This window comes from Tiliqua scincoides, chromosome 3 (assembly GCF_035046505.1).
Source record: "Tiliqua scincoides isolate rTilSci1 chromosome 3, rTilSci1.hap2, whole genome shotgun sequence".
Classification (NCBI taxonomy): Eukaryota; Metazoa; Chordata; class Lepidosauria; order Squamata; family Scincidae; genus Tiliqua; species Tiliqua scincoides.
In genome coordinates this window covers 66160788-66179414 of record NC_089823.1, presented here as the reverse complement: position 1 = coordinate 66179414, position 18627 = coordinate 66160788, and the positions used below count along the sequence as shown (strand labels likewise).

At 42.8% G+C, this 18627-nt stretch overlaps 1 protein-coding gene across 1 annotated transcript in view; it reads right to left on the bottom strand.

Moving 5' to 3' along the window:
• Positions 1-579: 579 nt before the first annotated feature.
• The window catches only part of PDXK (pyridoxal kinase), a 64329-nt gene continuing 46281 nt past the window's right edge, over positions 580-18627 (bottom strand). Inside the window, exons 4-11 of the mRNA XM_066622419.1 lie at positions 15374-15457; positions 13950-13996; positions 12138-12223; positions 11695-11740; positions 7285-7396; positions 4703-4839; positions 4019-4085; positions 580-3075 (exon numbers count right to left, since the gene is read on the bottom strand). Coding sequence (XP_066478516.1) covers positions 2963-3075; positions 4019-4085; positions 4703-4839; positions 7285-7396; positions 11695-11740; positions 12138-12223; positions 13950-13996; positions 15374-15457 — 692 coding nt within the window. The 3' untranslated portion in view covers positions 580-2962. The remainder of the gene's footprint in view (positions 3076-4018; positions 4086-4702; positions 4840-7284; positions 7397-11694; positions 11741-12137; positions 12224-13949; positions 13997-15373; positions 15458-18627) is intronic.

Here is an 18627-nt window from a genome sequence, read left to right as displayed (position 1 = left end):
GAAAAGCCAGCTTGGTGTGGCACTGTCAGCACTGAAAAGGGCTGGAATCTCATAGGATGCAGTCATAGCACTCATATTTTTTATTGCTAAAAGGTTATTTCACAGCAGTGGTGCCTATAGGTAGTAACAATAAAATTCAGTACTTGATAAGGAATTTTCAATATCTATATGGGAAGGGTATTGTTAAATTGCAGAGTATGTCCAAACTGACAAACTGTTGATTACTAAAGGAAAAAAAAATCTCATTTTTTTTGTCTTTTCATATATTAAAGACATTGTATTTTCTTCAGATTGTCTAAAAAAAATTGAATTCCGTTTGCCTCAGATCTGCTAAAACAGTAGGATGGAGAAAGGTGGCTATGAATTATTTAAGACTAGTACTGGCACTAACTGTAAACACTGTAAAAAATTAAATAGTGGTCTTTGATGCAAGTCTGGCTGCAATCCTAACTACACTTTCCTGAGAGTAAGCCCCATTGAACAAAACAGAACTTACTTCTGAGTAGAACTGGTTAGGATTGTGCCCTCTGAGATATAAAGAAGGCCAGAGTAACATTCTTGCTCCAGCTACACCTCCCCCCCCCCCAATTCACCTTGCCAACTGACCCATCCAGATATCTAGGGATGTTATACAGAAGGAGGGGAAATGACGCAGGAGCTTCTTGTGCTTTGTCTTTCCAAGCTCTCCACATAAAGTTAGACATAAGAACTCTCCCAAGTGAGATGAGCCTCTCATACTTTCTCTCCTCCACCTTCTGTATAATTATGAATTTGTCACTAACTGAATAAATGCAACCAACTCCAAATTGTTTGTAAAACCATTTTGAATAAGGAGAAGCCAACCCAGCTTCAAAACCAGAAATGGCCAGGAATAAATAATTAGGAAGGCACATGAGAGATACAGTGGTTCAGAATCTCTCTTAAGCAGCATCAGGATGCTGAGAGTCTACACTGCAAAACTGTAACTGGAGACTGCAGGGATGACAGAGCAACCAGTGCTGCTGAAAGCAGTCCCTACATTTTCTGGAAAATGACAACTATATATCTAACTTCCATGTCCCTCACTATGCTCACCTGTAGAAGTTTCCCTTGGGGGGGGGAACTTTGGTGGGCCTTCCATCGCCGTATTTTCTGATACAGGGCAAGATTAGGAAAGCTGCTTGTTGCCAAGATAATATTGGAAAGGATTTACCATTAAATTTACATCTGGAACTGTGAGTGTTAGAAACATGGGTATTTTTAATAAAAGGAAACTGGAAATTCTCAGGATTCTAACAAGAGTCCATAGGAAGCCAAAAGGTGCTGCAAGGGCCACAAGTGACATCTCTGTCAACAGCAGCTTCCATTTTTGCAGCAATATGATTTTCAAAAGTGTTTCAGGAAAAAGGATTTTCTAAGAAAACTTGAGAGAAATACACTGGTTAAATTTTCAAGGATGGAGGAAGCAACAATGTCCACAAATGCATTACAAAGTGATATGGATGATGCAGGGCTGTGAGTTTGGATTGCTTAAATACCCTGTTTTATCCCCAAGAAAAAAGTGAACATGTGTCAATTTATCCATACTGGAGTTTTTTTGTAGGGGAGGGGGGGTCAAAGAAGGAAAAAGACAGGAAACAGCTGAATTAAGTTTCTGAATATTAGCAAGGAGCTAATAATAATAATTTGAAAAAAGACTATTGCATGTAACATAGAATCCAGAACTCCAAATTGGTTTCTAAGGTTATCTAAGCATGTTCAAGTTCCACTGGAGTACACAGAAGTTAACTAGGATTTAAGAGTGAAAATGTTAAATTAACTAAAATCCATGGAGATGGGGTGCAGTCTTCATAAATATGGTTCATACAGATGCAGTTCCCCTCTCCTAAATGCCCATTGGGTAACTTACATTCATTTCCATGAGGCTGGTATGAAACTCCTGTGCGTGTGTGTACCTTGGAAGGCATGGAAGCTGGGCAGCAATAGTGCCTGGTGTGTTATGCCTTTGGTGGATGCTTGTGTCCAACTGAAATTAGATTAGATGGTATTTTATTCATTATTATCTCATCATCCTTTTTGCAAAGTAGGGACACACGCTAGTGGTTTGTATTAACCAGCAGTCATAAACAGTGAATTGGTCTCAACAAACAACACAGACTTTCACTCTAATCTTTGCCATTCGAAGATGAACGGGGGGGGGGGGGTAAGATGTCATAGTAAGTGGTTATTAAAAAAACGTGCTTAATGAAAGTTAATAAAATTAAATCTATTCAATCAGAGGTAGAATCAGCATTTTCATTTCCTCATTTACTTTCTAGAGAGAAGAAAGGACAAAACAAGAAGTGACATGGGAGACTTTGGGTTGCTTAGGATGAAAGGATTAGCACCTCTGGATTCTGGAGTTTTGCATTTATTCACAGACCAGAAATAGGAGCAACTCTCAGAAACATGTTTTAACACCTCCAAGGCCTGTACAGAGTACCTAAAAGCTAATTGCCTTCAGACCCCATCGTCACACTTTACTTGAATCTCCCTCTACCTTCTTTTTCCAGAGTAGTTGAGGTACTGAACATTGCAGTAGGCTACTAAACCTCTTAGTTTGATGGAAAAAAGGTAACCTACTCAAATTGGCACTAAATGCTTTACCACAGTATATACACTCCAGCCAATCATTCCACTAACAAATGCATTCTGAAAGTCTTTGGCAAGGTAGGAAGCCTTGTGCTCCCACACCCAGGATTTATAACAATGAATTAATTGGATAGCCATTTTGATACCTGGGATGGAATTGTAATACACCTAACTTTTTGTCTTCTTAATCCAAGCAAGGCCAGCACACGTGCTCGGTAGTGGATCTCACCTATGCTGGGCACTATTTCATGGAAGTCAGGTTTCTGTCACAGATCTAAGGCAAACATTACAATTTACAGGAAAGAAAATGAGGACATCAATACATTGTGCGTTGTTAGGAGATATACAACCTTTATAACACAGTAGCTTTTATTATTATCTCTGGGTTTTCTATGTCTTTTTTGCTTTGAACCATTCTCAGCTCCAGTTGGGCTGAATTAGGCTTCTTTCCTTCACCAGCTTGGGCTGAAAAAAGAAAAACAAACAAGACGAGAGATATTTAAATGCCATGGAGGTGGACTTTAAAAAGAACACACACAACAAAAGCAGTACAGAAGAACAACTCCTCCCCACTTCACACCTTTTCACTGTGTCTTGCTTTACCAGTCCTTCACTGGATAAGAACATAAGAGCCCTGCTAGATTAGCATCCTGTTTCCCACTGTAGGCAGCCAAGAAGTTTGCAAGGAGACCATAAAGAAAATAGTCCTCCCCTGTGAGCACATTGTTGGAAGAGTGACAGCATACAAGCTAGACCTGTACAATGACAGTGAATGTAGATATATGTGTTCATCCCCATCAGTAGGGGGAACCAGTACCTATTCAGTTGCTAGTTTAAAGGCTTGTGGATTGCTTTCTCCTGCCTTATTCTCATTAGTCTCTTTTCCTGTGCTGTTGGTGTCCCTGCCTGAGCAGCCATGGCCAATTATGTCTCTGGTTGCAATCTGCAGCATATAAATATGCTTGGCGTAACCCAGGTCTCCTGTGAATGAATTTGTTTTTCCCCCGCAGCACTGCTAAAACCTTTGAAGTTGAGCTGCCTTATCTAGAGTTGAACCACTGGTACATCTAGCTGACAGAATTTATCCAGGGTTTCAGACATGGGTTTTTCCCAGCCCTACCGGGATACAAAGTATCGGTATTCATCAACATGCTCCTATGGATTATGGCAGTTCCATTTAACTATCATGGTTAACAGTTGTTAGACCTGTCCTCTCTGTGTGAACACATCTAGTCCTTTCAAAGTCATCTCAGCTACAACCATCACACTCCCTCCCCCAAAGTGCATGTCTACTCAGAAGTAAACCCCATGGAGTTCAACATGCCTTATTCCCTGTTATGTGTGTTTAGAATTGCAGCTTAAGTCAACTAGAAAATGAATACATTCAGAAACAATGAAAATGGGCTACCCTTTGCACACGTGATGGTTCTCTGCAAAACATGCTGCATAGCTGATACAGTCTTCTCACATGCCACCTACAATCAATGGGAAGAGATTTCAGTTATCTTGACATTTCATTGATTCTGGTCAGCATGGTTATATTGACTCTTTACGGTGATGTGTTTGACCCAATTAAAAAATATAAGTAAAAGAGCTATCCTTTGCAAATCACACACTCATGGTAGAAACACCACTTTAAGTGGTGTTTAACTAATAAATCCTTTATTAATAAATTGCATCCATAATGTTTGTTTTTAAGATTTTACTATTGTATAACATTATTCACTAATAAAGGTTAAAAAAGAGTGGGCCGCCAGTCGGGCACAACCCAGGAGAGGCCTCCGGGGCCTCGCAAGAAGGAGCAGTGCATCACGAACCACCAGGGAGAACAAGGTGGGCCATGGTGCCGAAATGTTTCGGAACTGCTGCTGTAGCGTATTTACTAGGATAAACTAGGATATCATTAGTAAACCAGCCCACAAAAGATCAACCTCTACTGCTTCTGGGATGTAATTTATTTTTGACAAAATACATTTGCTTTTTTTAAAAAACTGAGTTCTTCCTGAATTAAAAGTTTTCTTGTAGCTATGCCTTTAATAGCAAAATATTTTTTCTGTCACCACTGAGACAGCAAAAAACAGTGTCTTCATACCTTGAGATTGTCTGGATGCTTATGGGTCCAGGCCAAGAGCATGGCAGCAAACAGATCTCCTGTTCCAACAAAGACAGCATCTACTTTAGGAGACTCCATTCGGATCCTTTGGGTCACTATGGTGCCATTTGCTGCAGCTGTTAAGGCAGACACATATTTATTCTTCCCAATTATTATAACCATATAGGAATCTAATAACTCACAGGTGGGCAACATAGCATCCATATGACATATAAGACTAGCTCAGAGTAACACATTACTTCAGACATATTTGTGGGCCCAAATTTGGAAACTCCTTTGGAAAATTATATGTAGTGATGTTTGTAGTCTGTGGGAGCAAAAAACAAAACAAAGTTCTGTTGGGCACAGAATTCAGCTTTCTGAGAACCTACGCTGACATTTAAAAACCAAAAGCAAGATTCTAGTCCACATGACTTGAAAGTGTGAAGGCAATGCTTGCTGAAATCTTAGAGACTGACTGGAGTATAGCAGCTGAATAAGATTTCCAGTATTTCAAGTAGGGCTTCAGTTCACTGCCTAGATCCTTGTCTTTTCCCATGACTACCAAAACCAGACCGAATTAGGCAAAACAATGTTGGCATCCTTCAGTCTCAGAAGACTATGGTATCGCACTCTGAATGGTGGTTCTGGAACAGAGTGTCCTCTCCAGTGCGCGAAGCCTGGGTAATGTAGATATGGAGGACAGACTGTTACCAATGCAGCAAATCCCCCCTCTCCGCGTTGCTGAAATGCTCCAATGGAAAGGCAGAAGCCAATACGGTTGGTTCCAGTGGCGTTGCAGGAGTTGCCAGAATGTGACTGTTCAGCCATGAACTGGCTCAGGGGCTCCAGCTCCAGATTTTGCCTCGAAGTTGACTCCTGAAGCCTTTTCCATAACTGGATGTAGCCACAAGGCAGTGGAGGTTTGGGATCAGAGTTTTCCTTCTCTCAGATGAGCTGCCTTCCCAGGCTGATGAGTCCCATCTACCTGGTGGCTGTTTAGTCGCCTCTTACGACAAGTACTGTCAAACTGAGGGCCTATTCTTATCCCCAGTCCCCAGGGGTCAGGCAAAAAAATAAAAGCATAGTATATTATGCAAAATATAATGAAAACAACAGCAACAGCACCAACACGCAAAAGTTATTCAAGTTGCAGAATTCCATGGGGCAGAAATCTGAATTTCCAGGATACTAAATTAAAACACAAGTGTAACATGGAGTACAGATCCCCAACTATAACCTTGTTTCAATGTTATTAATTTTGTTGATCCTGTACCTATCCCTGTGCTGACACACCTTTAAGCGACCACCCAAAGTACAGAGTTTGTCTGCTGCTGGGGAACAGCTCTTGCCCGTGATGCGGACCACTGCATGGGATCTATAAGTGCTCTCTCATGGACACTGTACCCTAGCTCAGCATTCACAAGTTTAAAAGTGTTTGAACAGGAATTCAGAGACACGTGAATTTTGTAAACATAAGAAAATACACTGGTCCTTAATTTTTTTTCATTCTGCAGAAGTCGGGGTTGGGGATTTCAATTGACAAAGTTTCTGTATCTTGTCTATGCATAAGAAAAACTGCACATCACTTTAGTGTGTCACCTCTAGATTTATTATTTCACAAATATAAGAGGATGGCAGTTTGTTTTCCTTTCAGCTCAGTGATACTGTACAAACTGTGGGCCGATTCGGATAATACAGTCTAAGCGGGTTGTTACTCTGTGCAGTTAGGAACATGCATGAGCACATCTCAGTTCCCCTCCCACCAGGCCTTGCTGGTTCTTCCAACTGCATATGGGGTGGGGGGTGGGAGCACGGGGTTGACTAAGCCTTCCTTTCAATTTTATCTAGTAAATAATAGTTTAAAGTAGTACTTACATCATGTGTTATGGAGAGGTCTGGACAAACCCTCCCCATAGGCAAGTAGAAGACTTGGGACAGCCTGATGGGAGGGGACTCAAACATGCATATCCCGAACAGCACAGAGCAGAGAACCAGCTCAGACGGTATCATGGGAACTAACTCTGACTGCTTAGTAAGTGTGGAAAGAGTTCTAGGGTCTATTTCCAAAGAAACAGTGTAGACTATTAATAATAGTAATAGTCTATACTATTACTGTAATAGTCTATTTCCAAAGAAATAGTGAAGAGAAGGAGAGGGTCCAGGGTGGGAAGAAAGAAGAATTCAAATTAAAATTCACTAAGTGCAATCTATCGATTAGTAATACTGCAGGACTCTCACTCATTTGAAATGAGATTGAAAAGGGATTAATGTCAATTAAATAGGAACAAATACAGCAGTTCTTAGTGTACTGCTTCCAGTGTGATTCATGAATGGATTCCTGAATACTTCTTACAATGGTGTGTGTGTGCGCGCGTCTATAAATGCCAGCAATTTTTATTTGAATATATATTGATAAACAAAGATAGTTAACTCCCCTTTCCGTCAACTCTATATAAAGGCAAAACTTGTTTCCCTTTACCATGATGTATTTTGCAGAAGTACAGTTAAGATGCACTTGTAAAGGTTAAAGACAGTGTTTTTCTGTTAAAACATTAATTTAAAATATGATGACAACTTACTTCTCCTTTGACTTCCTAACGCTATCAGGTAATCATTTCCTGAAGGTGCCTGGAGGTCTGAGCTGGTGATTACTACAGTCTCTGGTCCCATATTATGGAGTATATCCATTACCTTCCATGCACAGAAAAAGATTATAAAAGTCATTATAGTGGATGGAGGAACACTAGCAAGCACTGATACTAAACTAGCAAGCACTGATACTAAACATCCAGATATTTAAAAATGCACACATTTTAACAAAAATATGTTATAAAATGGTATATTGCATAACACACAAATATGTACACTGTATATGTTATGTTGCATCTGATGAAGTGGACTGTGGTCCACAGAAGCTTCTGCTATTAGCCCTTGGGATGCTACAAATGTTTTTGGTTTTTTTGTACATATTGGTGAGACCCTCTCTTTTTAATATGCTCCCTGAGTTATAGAAGTCTGCGGTATGTTCTATACTTCTGTCTGTTCTACTGGCTGTCTGCTGGTATTCCTTTGCATCTTTTCAGATTGTGAGCCCTTTTGGGACAGGGAGCCATTAGATATTTGATTTTCTCTGTAAACCGCTTTGTGAACTTTTTGTTGAAAAGCGGTATATAAATACTGTTGTTGTTGTTGTTGTTGCGGTACAGATGGCTGCAGCAGTGCTTTAGCTGAGGTGTAGCACATCCTTTGCTGGCGTTTCCACACAAGCATGATAGTGCCGGGACAGAAAGAATCAGCTGTTTGAAGTTAAATACAGTATAGACATACTCTGGACCCTAACCTCTCCATAGGGGGCTTAGTGTCTCCTGCTCCTCACAGGAAGCCAGGCTGCTTCTGTAACTCTAATTTAGAAGGCTGGCCATTCTAAAAGGGCAGAAATGCAACATTATGTTCTTAGGCATGTTCTCTGCAGACCTTTGGTTGTAAAAGAAAGGGTAGAAGAGTTTCTCCAGGGAACAAAACAAGATGCACTTTGATCTCTATTGTATCATGGCAAAGGGCTATTTCACACATTCATAATTAGTAGGTACACAGTAGTTGGCATCCTTCAGTCTCAGAAGACTATGGTATCGCACTCTGAATGGTGGTTCTGGAACAGAGTGTCCTCTCCAGTGCGCAAAGCCTGGGTAATGTAGATATGGAGGATAGACTGTTACCCATGCAGCAAATCCCCCCTCTCCACATTGCTAAAATGGTCCAATGGAAAGGCAGAAGCCAATACGGTTGGTTCCAGCGGCGTTGCAGGAGTTGCCAGAATGTGACTGTGTTCAGCCATGAACTGCCTCAGGGGCTCCGGATTTTGCCTCGAAGTTGACTCCTGAAGCCTTTTCCATAACTGGATGTAGCCACAAGGCAGTGGAGGTTTGGGATCAGAGTTTTCCTTCTCTCAGATGAGCTGCCTTCCCAGGCTAACAAGTGCCATCTACCCGGTGGCTGTTTAGTCGCCTCTTACAACAAGTACAGCCAAACTGAGGGCCTATTCTTATCCCCCAGCGGGAGGTACACAATAGTATACTACCACATACTAGTATGTTTGGGACATAATTCCCAGGGATACACCAGAAAATTAACTGTAATTAAAAATTAGTTTAAAACTGATTTTGATATGTTGTGTGGCTGCATTTTCAGGTAACAATTTTGTAATCCCAGAAACAGATTCAGAATAGCAATGTTTTATCTGTTGAACTATTCATGTCACACCAATGTGTTCCTGTGGGTAGCTGAGGCACAGAACATGGAGTAAGTGTTAAATGCCCTTAATCCCTCCAGTCCTTTGCTATAAAACAAATGCTGAGATATAAGAACCACCAATGTGGAGTGTTGTAGTATAATTGAGCTGGGTTTGTGCTTTAATGAAATGACATTGTAGCCACTTTGTTTTATGCTTGGCTGTTAGGTTTAAAGAGAGGTGGCTTGCTTCTTTCATATAAGAACTAGGAAACAGACTTATACAAAATTCTTCTACAAAAGTAATGTATGCAACTAAAAAAATACACAGACTAAAGTTAGCATCCTATTAACTTGTCAAGCAGCCCAGAGACTACTCAACTTGGGCTCGTTTCCATTAAGGAAACTAACAAGGCAAAAACGTTATAATTAGCAGTGTGATACAGAAGGGTTATTCCCTGGTGACTCCAGGAGCGTAAAAAAAGTATAATAAAAATAAAAATAGCTGCTATAGCCAAGAATGCTCTCTGCTGCTGGAGAAAACTGTCACCTGTGGCTGACCTTCAAGTGGTTTTGCTGGAAGAAAAACTGCAGAAGACAGTTTTGTAGAAGGGGACTGCTATTCTCTGCATCAGAAAGTTCTTCAGAGTAGAATTTAATTAGTAAAAATAACAGAGTCCTTTACTTCAGAAACAAACAGTTTTCAGTAGGCTGCTGGAATACCTATGTTCATGCATTCAATCTAATCTTCAGTGAGCATCAATACCAGAAATTAATAATAATAATAATAACTGGGTATTTATATACTGCCTTTCTGGCCATCGGATTACTCCTCTGACTTTATTCAAGGTGGTTTACATAGGCAGGTTGTTTCTAAATCCCCGAGGGGATTTTTACAATCATAGAAAGGTTCTGTCTTGCAAAAACCACACAACATTTCAGATGGATCTCTCTGGCCTGGTATCACTCCAGTTGCCTCCCATGCAGGCTGACCAACAGCTCCTTCAACTCTCACATGAAGGGCAGCCAAGATGCTTTGCTCACACCAAAGAGCAGGTGGAATAACTCAGCTCGGCTTGTCAGCTGCTTCAAGGTGCATGCAATTTATGGTGCATGCACCCTAACACATATATCTAAAACTCTAGTTTGCTACTTAATGGTCATTCCTATCAATGAGATTTCTGGAGACATAAGGCACAATCCTATCCTTGAGATACGCCAGCGTACTGCCACATATGCCAGTGCAATGTCAGTCCCGCTGGCATAGAAGTCCCCCTGCCAACAGATGCACCACGGATGACAGGGCAACGTTGGAAAAAATGCTCTGCAGGCATAACTGAGACATAGCTTAGACACTGGCACAACCTCACCAGTGGAGAGTCCAAAACAGGGCGCAGATGGGGGTGTGATGTGGGAAAGATTGACACACACCAACTTAATCCCCCCTTCAGATGACAAACATAACCTATGGGTCAGGCTCCACTGCCTCGCCTCCTCCCTTGCCCTTGCTAGCCAGGTGTAGGATATGATGGATGTTGCACTGGTGTCTGCATAAGATTGCGCCTTTAGTGCAAGATTATGACAGGACGATATCACCAAATTATTACTGTAACCCCATTACATAATTATAGCAGCAATAGTACTAATAACTACTTTATGGTTATAAGGTAATTGCATGACAAAATCTTATACAAATCATTGATATGCACAGTTTAATTGCCATTTTATTAGTCTCATGGTCCTCTGTGCCTGCCGGTTCAATTTGCTCAAAGTTTTGGACATCAGCCTTGTACTTTGCTCTTTCATCAAAAGCTCCAAAGAATAGTTTACTACCCAACTCTCTGTATGTTGACAAAACTAGCCTTCTCTAATAGTAACACAGGCAGAAAAATCCTTATGATGAAGAATAAGAAACTAAGCACCATTGCATGTCATTACTCCAATGCTGTGACATCTTCATGGCTGGAGATGACAGTGCTTCTATATACATCATTCTCTTCTTATAGCTGACGCAAAAACCATGGTAGGTTGTTAGGAATGTTGCTTTGGGAATAAAATTGTATCAGAAGCTACAGGTTTCACTTACAGCTCAAAAGGTGTAGAATCAAGAGTGCTCCAAACAAACCCATAATTTCACAAAGGATCGCCTTTGTGCAATGTTTCAGAACCACCGGCTTGTTTGGGCATCCTACAGCAATGCAGCAACTCAGCTGTTTATGTACACTATACAAGGAGTACCATCACACGACTTTTATGCAAACACCAGGGGGCAGTAATGTAATGGCTAAAAGGCAATTTTGTATCTTCTGTTCCCCAGTGGAGGACACAGTTCTCTATGGATAGAGGCATAATCATTTCTAATGTACAATGATTTTCTCCATAATGAACAGTGCAAATATTTCTGGTATCAGAAAAGTACTGAACCATTACTAGTTTACAGAGGCATGGCTTTATGTAAATCTTAGCTGCATTTCAAACTTTTAAAGTTCTCATGTAGTGATCAGCTGCCTCTGGTAAATAGCATGAAGGCACTGATTATATGAACAAGCCCTCTATAATAGGGGCTATCAGCACACCTAAACTGCAATCTTGCCATTCTTTGAGCAGTCACAAAGTCTCCACATGATTCCCACTAGGTTGGAAGCCCAGCAGCAAGCCTGTGTTCTCCCACAGGAGTCCACATGGGCGTTGGACACACACACACACACACACACACACACACACACACAGAGAGAAATCTGGGTTCCAGTGCAGTGACCTACCTCTATGGCTTCTTTTTCAGTGTGTATCTTCCTGCCAGTAAGTATCCTACAAATCAGGAAACATTGTTAAACATTTTTTAAAATATATTTTATTTGACTACTGGTCAAGGAGAGATAAATGGAGAGAAGTGATCTCACTAGAGGATGCTTCTCTCTCAGTGCTTCCAAACCATAAAGGAGAGGCGCCCTCCAAGTTTGCTCCTCTTCCTTTCTCCAGCCAGGATGGATTGGGAAAAGGGAGAAGAGCAGTTAGAAGACATCCTTTCCACTGGGCTCCAGTAACGCTGTGAAAGGGGTACACAAGCAGCCTCCTATCCCTTCCATCATCCCTATCCACCAATAGGCCTCTCCTGTATAATTACTGTACAATGCATCCTGTGGAGCAGCAAAGAAATACCATTTGTCTCTAAATCTTTGAGAATTTATGAGAAAGTAATACTTACTCAGCCTCAAACTGATTCGGTGTAATGATGTCTGCTACAGGCACAACCTTGTTTTTATAAACTGGAAGGAGATCCTCTGGAACATACTATAATGAATAAGGAAAACAATATTGGTTTTGCAAAGTTTTTTCACAAGTGATTATTTACCAGATTGGTTCATTCCAGGAAATTCAAACTCCAGGCATGAGAAGTTCTCCCCCCTCCACTCCAAAAGTATAATAGAGAAATCTATAAAGCAAAGATGCACTTCTCCCAGGCGGTGGTTCTCTTGCAGTTAGCAAAGAGAGACCAACTGCCCTTAAGCACACCAGCAATGACTTTTCTAGTGGCTGTTTACTGATGTCTCTTCTGCAGCTTTTAAAATTGTGAGCCCTTTTGGTACAAGGAACTATTTATTTGTTTGCTTGCTTGTCAACAAAAGTGATTTACAGAGAAAAAATCAAACAACAACAGCAACAACAACAACAACAGGCACTCCAGGAGGGAGAGATCCACCAAAGTTGTTGCATTTGGAAAGAACACTATTTGGCTCACTGTAGTATTTACACGGGAATGTGGACACTTCCCAAATGAATATTGTGAATGCCCCTAAACCAATATCTTTCAATACTTTTTACTTCACCACTGTATCTCTGAGGTTTTGAACATTCTCAATATTTGTTAAAATTAAAAAGTGAATATTGATAGTAACAACGTTTTGGACATTCACTAACATTCACATACCCAGACTTTTTTTAAAAAAGATGGTAGCAGCATCAAGGTAACTGCTTGAGGGCCTAATCCTAAGCTGGTCCAATGCTGGTGCTGAGTTCTAGCACTAGTGCTGGGTGCTGTAAACGTGCCATAAAGCATGTTTACAAGTCAGGTGCAGGACCCAGGGCCAGTAGGAAGAGGACACACTGCTGCTGGGGGTAAGTGCATCTGCCAGGCAGTGGTGTGGCCTTGGGGGGTGGGGGGAGGGCAAAACCAAGGCAGGGGGAGGAAGGAACGGAGCAGGAGAGGGATGGGATTGGAGGAGCTCTGCTCCACCAGAAGGCCCGACACGAAGTCTCTCAGGTCTGTGCCAGTAAAATAGCCAATGCAGACTTGAGAAGCCCCATGGCGGAGCTTGGTGCTTTTCCCAGGGGAAGGGGACAAAATACCCCTTCCCCTGAGGATTCTGCCGGCTGCTTCTTGGTGCCTGAGGATACAACGGTAGCTGCTTTGGGGCCACTGCTCCAGCGGGTGCCGGGAAGCTCAGGATTGAGTTGTCAATCCCTTGGCAAGTTACTTCGCAGAAACGATTTTCCAAGCAGGATAGTCCGCAAGCAGTTATGTTGCAAGCAGCCAAAAACTGCTGTCCATACATGCAAACTAGATTTTAACATTGTGTTCTAACATTTTGTACCCTAAAGGTCAGTATACTGAATGGGTTGGATGCTAATTTTTGGTAGTGACACTGTGACATTGGAAGCTCCTTCTGAGAACGGAAAAGGACACCTGCTACACTTGTGAGAGGACTCCTTGCACATCTCTACAACTGTTCCTGGGAGGAGCTTCCAGTGTCAGAATGGTGGCCTTTGAATGGCAACGTAGGATCCAACTCACAGTACAATCCTAGGCAGGTTTTACTAAAAAGTAAGCCCCAATGTGTTAAGTTGGGTTTACTCCCAGCAAAGCGTGCATAGGATTGCAGGCTCCCTCCCTCTCCCTCATGTTTTACCCAAAGAGAAAGACACAACATTTAATCACAAAGTAACATTTAAGTAAGGCAGCTTAATTTGGTATAACAAGTTTTATAAAAATGGATCAAGTATGCCACAGATTACCCACCATACAGCCTTCTCCACTCCATTTGTCACCCATCACAGGATCACATACTGCAAGGAAAAATAAAATTGTTCAAGGAGATAAAGAGTAACACGCTGCAGGGAAAAATATTTTAAAGTCTTAGGGCCAAATTCTATCCAGTTTTCCAGTGCTGGTGCAGCTGTGCCATTGAGGCACATGCTGCATCCAGCAGTAGGGGAGCAGTCACGGAGGCCTCCTCTAGGTAAGGGAATGTTTGTTCCCTTTCCACAGGGCTGCATTGCGACCGCACCAGCACTGGAAAGTTGGGTCGGATTGGGCCCTTAATAGACAACAAGTCATTACACTGCAGGTCTTATTTCCAACTTCTATGATAGTTCCAGCATGTTGTTATTACTTTTCACTACAAGGAAGTTTATCTCCGTAAGTAGCGGTGCTATAAAAAGGTAAAAAATGATGCTCTTTGCTTGCACATGACTTAATGCATGGAAGGAGGTAACAGAATTATAATTGCACATTTGTTTTAAAATGTCTGGGGAATACTTCTAGATGGGTCAAATAGCCAGCAGCAACCTAGAAGATTTCCTGGGACAGCTTGAAAGAGAGTTGCATTTTCTGAAAAGCTCAAAAACCATTCAACTCATTTGCACCAATGAGATCTCATTCAAAAGTTCCTGGGAAGCAGGCACAATACTTACACAGTTAATGTAACAGATGCTGCTGTCAAATGACCTTCCAGTTCAAATTCTATTTCCCCCATGGCACTCAGTTGCCATGATATCACAGTGACTCAGTCAACATAGTGAGAGGCTGACTGCCAAGTCCCAGTGTAACGTGAGAGGAGATCAGCATTTTTTTTAGCCAGATGCTACACCCATTAAATGCATACTTGCTACAGGGCTGGTCTGTCCATGCAGCTGCTATAAGGGGAATGCATCGATGGCAGACCAAGGTCCAAGGGGGTCACAGCATTCAGGGTGTCTTTCACCATGAATCTGCCTCTGCCAGCACCATCGCCCTCTCACAACCCAAGAATGATCCGCTTTGGGCTCAGGGGAGTTGAGCTCACGAGAGTTCAAAGCAGATAATTTCCCTTCTTTCTGGGCTCCTTGCATGCTGCCTTGAAACATGGTTTCCCTGGAAATCCAGGCAGTGTGCAAGGAACATGGTAAGAGTTTTGCAGGTTTGTTTTTTTTTAAGCACAGAGGCAGCAGACCAGAGCCTGCATCTGGCGATGTCCAGGGTTGCACCATCCTGACTTGCTATTATCATTTTATCACTTTAGCATGGCTGACAGATTTCTTGAAATCCCAGCTAGGGTCGAGTCCATAATGTTGTGCTCTCTATTAGTCTATCTGTGTCACTATCAACTATCGTCTTTCGAATGTGGTCAACAGGCCTACCAATAAAGCAATACAAAGTGAAATCATTGGGGCACCAGAACTTACCATACACCAGGTTAGAATTCTGTTGTTTTAGCTCTTGTACAATATCAACCACCATTCCAAGGAATGATTTATCTCGTGTGTAGCCTTTGAAGGATGGAGAAAATAAATGACAATGTGTGAGCAAGAGGCTTTGCCGATAAGCACTGAGCACAGCTACTTTAAAAAAAACCACACACACAGTTACAGGCCAAAATACCACTCTGCACATATTGAATGAGCCAAATGAAGTATTTGCCAAATCGCAACTCATTTTTTGGCAAGCTGCCACATTCAACTCACATTAAAAAGATTTGCAAGGGCATGTAAACTGTCATCGATGCCTATTAAAAATGTTTCAGATGACCCGTTTATCATGAACTAGATTCTACCTCAGCTGCTAAAATTAGTGGCAAAGTGCCAGTGATCTTTGAACTGGTCCATAATTGTCTTTTATGGAAGGTGTGATGATATTGCCATATTAGAGCTTGTCCACCTGGACATACAAAACACCTCTCAGGCCAATCTCCTTCACAGACCTTGAAAAACAAAGCAAGGCACATGCACAGAACCTCACTGTAAGTCTCCAAGTAAGCCTACCACACATGTCTATTATGGAAAGACAACCCAACCATCTCTTGGGCCTGGGAAGGGGATTAGAATGCAATGAGCACTGCTGCCACCGAACCTGCCCCCATTCCTTGGCCCAATCTGCCCTCCCCATCACTTCTCCACTCTGTCCAACCTTGCCCCATTCCACCCCATTCCTGACCTCTGTACGATCTTACCAGCGGCAGTGGACATCCACTGTCTGTTGGTGCGTGGCCTGATCACTTACTGCTTATGGTGGTGGCCAGGCTGTCATGTTTGTGGCAACCGAAAAGTTGTTTACACTGCTGGAACGCTAGTTAGAGTGGCATAAGTGGCCCATAGGATTGGGCCGCTAGTTTCATAAATAGCCGTGAGCTAGTTTACAGATTGACTGAGGTGTTGGGATTACGCACAGCAATCCCAAATTAAGCACTACAACCAGCACATTCATCTTAATCCTATTTTTGAACTTGACCATATCAAATGTGGACAACAGAGATCAAGTTGTGGTGTTTGCCAAGACAGAAAAGTATATCTAGCAATGATAAAGACCACTTGACCTTGAAGAAAAACAGCCTTGAGTCAAATGGAGAAAAAACCCTAAATTATTGCCCAAATCTAAACTATAGTGGGCTGAAGGAAGGAGATATCTTCCTACATAGCAGTAAGCAGGGGAAACACCATAACCATTCAGCTCACGCTGGGTGTTTCCTGAATTCCGTAGCTCAACCCCATTTTCCAGGGGTCACTTCCAAAGCATACACCAGAGCAGGGGTGCTCACCCTTTTTTGGCTCGAGAGCTACTTTGAAACCCAGCAAGGCCCAGAGATCTACCAGAGTTTATTTATTTATTTATTTATTTTTACAATAATAGCATTTGCCATAACAGAATTATCCTAGATGAAATCAGTTTCTCTCCTCCCCCCATCCTAGCAGCTAATAATATGGGTAATATAAATATTAGTATTATTTAAAATTATGCAGTGGTTCTCAAACTTTTAGCACCAAGACCCACTTTCTAGAATGAGAATCTGTCAGGACCCACCGGAAGTGATGACATGACTGGAAGTGACATCATCAAGCAGGAACATTTTTAACAATCCTGCACTGTAATCCTACCCACACTTACTGGGGGTAAGTCCCATTGACTACCCTTGTTGAAAGCATATACACAGGAGCCTGTTAAAACTACAGAGCTGTCACGTTTCCCCAAATGCAGTCACATACCATGGTGGCATCAAGTCTAATGTATTAAAATTAAATATTGAAGTGAATGGGGACCCACCTGAAACTGGCTCGTGACTCACCTTTTGAGAAACACTGAATTAAAGCATTTGGACACCGCCATTCTCACTAGCTCTCACTGCGAGGGTCTCACAGACTCAGGGAGGTTGGCACAGGCAGGCTAAGAATGAGGGCAAAGAGGCCACGACAGGCCTGAAGCAAAGCCCCCTCCCCACCTTGTCCCAGCAGCTCACACCAGAGCCAGATGGCCTGCAGGTAGACTACCCCTGTCCATGGAGGCTCTCCTGCAGAGCCCAGCCCGTCACCATGACAACGGTGGGGGGGAAAGGCTGGGGGCCTGAGGCGGAGGGTGGAGGCTCCCCCAACCCCTTCCTGCTGAGCAAGGGACCCGCGCCGCCCCGAGGCTGCTCACGCTCCCCCCCGGTACCTTTCCCTTCAGGTCCAGCATATAGACGGCGCTGGCAGACATGGTGCTCCTCCGAGGGCTGCTACGGCACCCGCCCCACCCACCAGCACTTCTCCCTCTGCCCTCCCACAACCACTTCCGCTTCCCAGCCCTCTCCTAAACAGCACTTCTGGTGACAACGGCGTGGGCCTCACCATAGAGGGACAAATGGCTAGACGGGCGACTACTGGGCCTCATCGTAGAGAGGCGAAAGGCCAGAGAGGCAACCGCTGGAGGAGCTCAGCGTGCGTGGAGAGCTCTTGAAGCGGCGATAGACTTCAAGGGTAGACTCACACGCACTGATCTATAGACTACTAGAGTCTAGACTAGACTAAAGGCTCCGCGATTGACTCATTTTGCCCCGCGAACGACCGGTTGATCGTGATCGACATGTTGAGCACCCCTGCACCAGAGGATGCATTTGTACTGGCTGGAGAGAGCACTACCTGACTCCTACCCGTATGGGGCTTTTTTTCAGGCAGTGAACAGTTCCTCAAAAAGCCGAATTCAATACAGATGGAGTTTTGGTCTCTGTGGGGGATCTGTTCCTGGAACCCGCTGCAGATACTGTAACCCGCGGATTCCAACCCACAGGAACTCCGAACGCAACTGGAACCTCTTGCAGACGTGTCCAGAGTCTTTTTGAGGCCCACAGAGGCCTCAGAATGCTGCTGGAACAGTTTATAGGGTGCTTTGGGTTTTCGCTGAAAACCAGAAGTACCCTTTAAACTGCTCTGAGTGGCATTCTCAGGCCTGTAGAGTCTGCATGCAGCCTCTATGGGCCTCAGAAGGGCTCCTAGATGCCAACAGACAGCATATACGGCAGCACCCAGGAGCTCAGGTTCTGCTTCCACTTTGGGTTCTGAATCTGTGGTTAGGGAGCCTGAACTTGTATATTGAAATGTGCTACTTAAGGTTAGCATGAACAGAGTACCTGCTGTACATTGTTCACACAAGTTCCAAACTGGAAAAAGAAAAAAAACACAGACAGAATTAA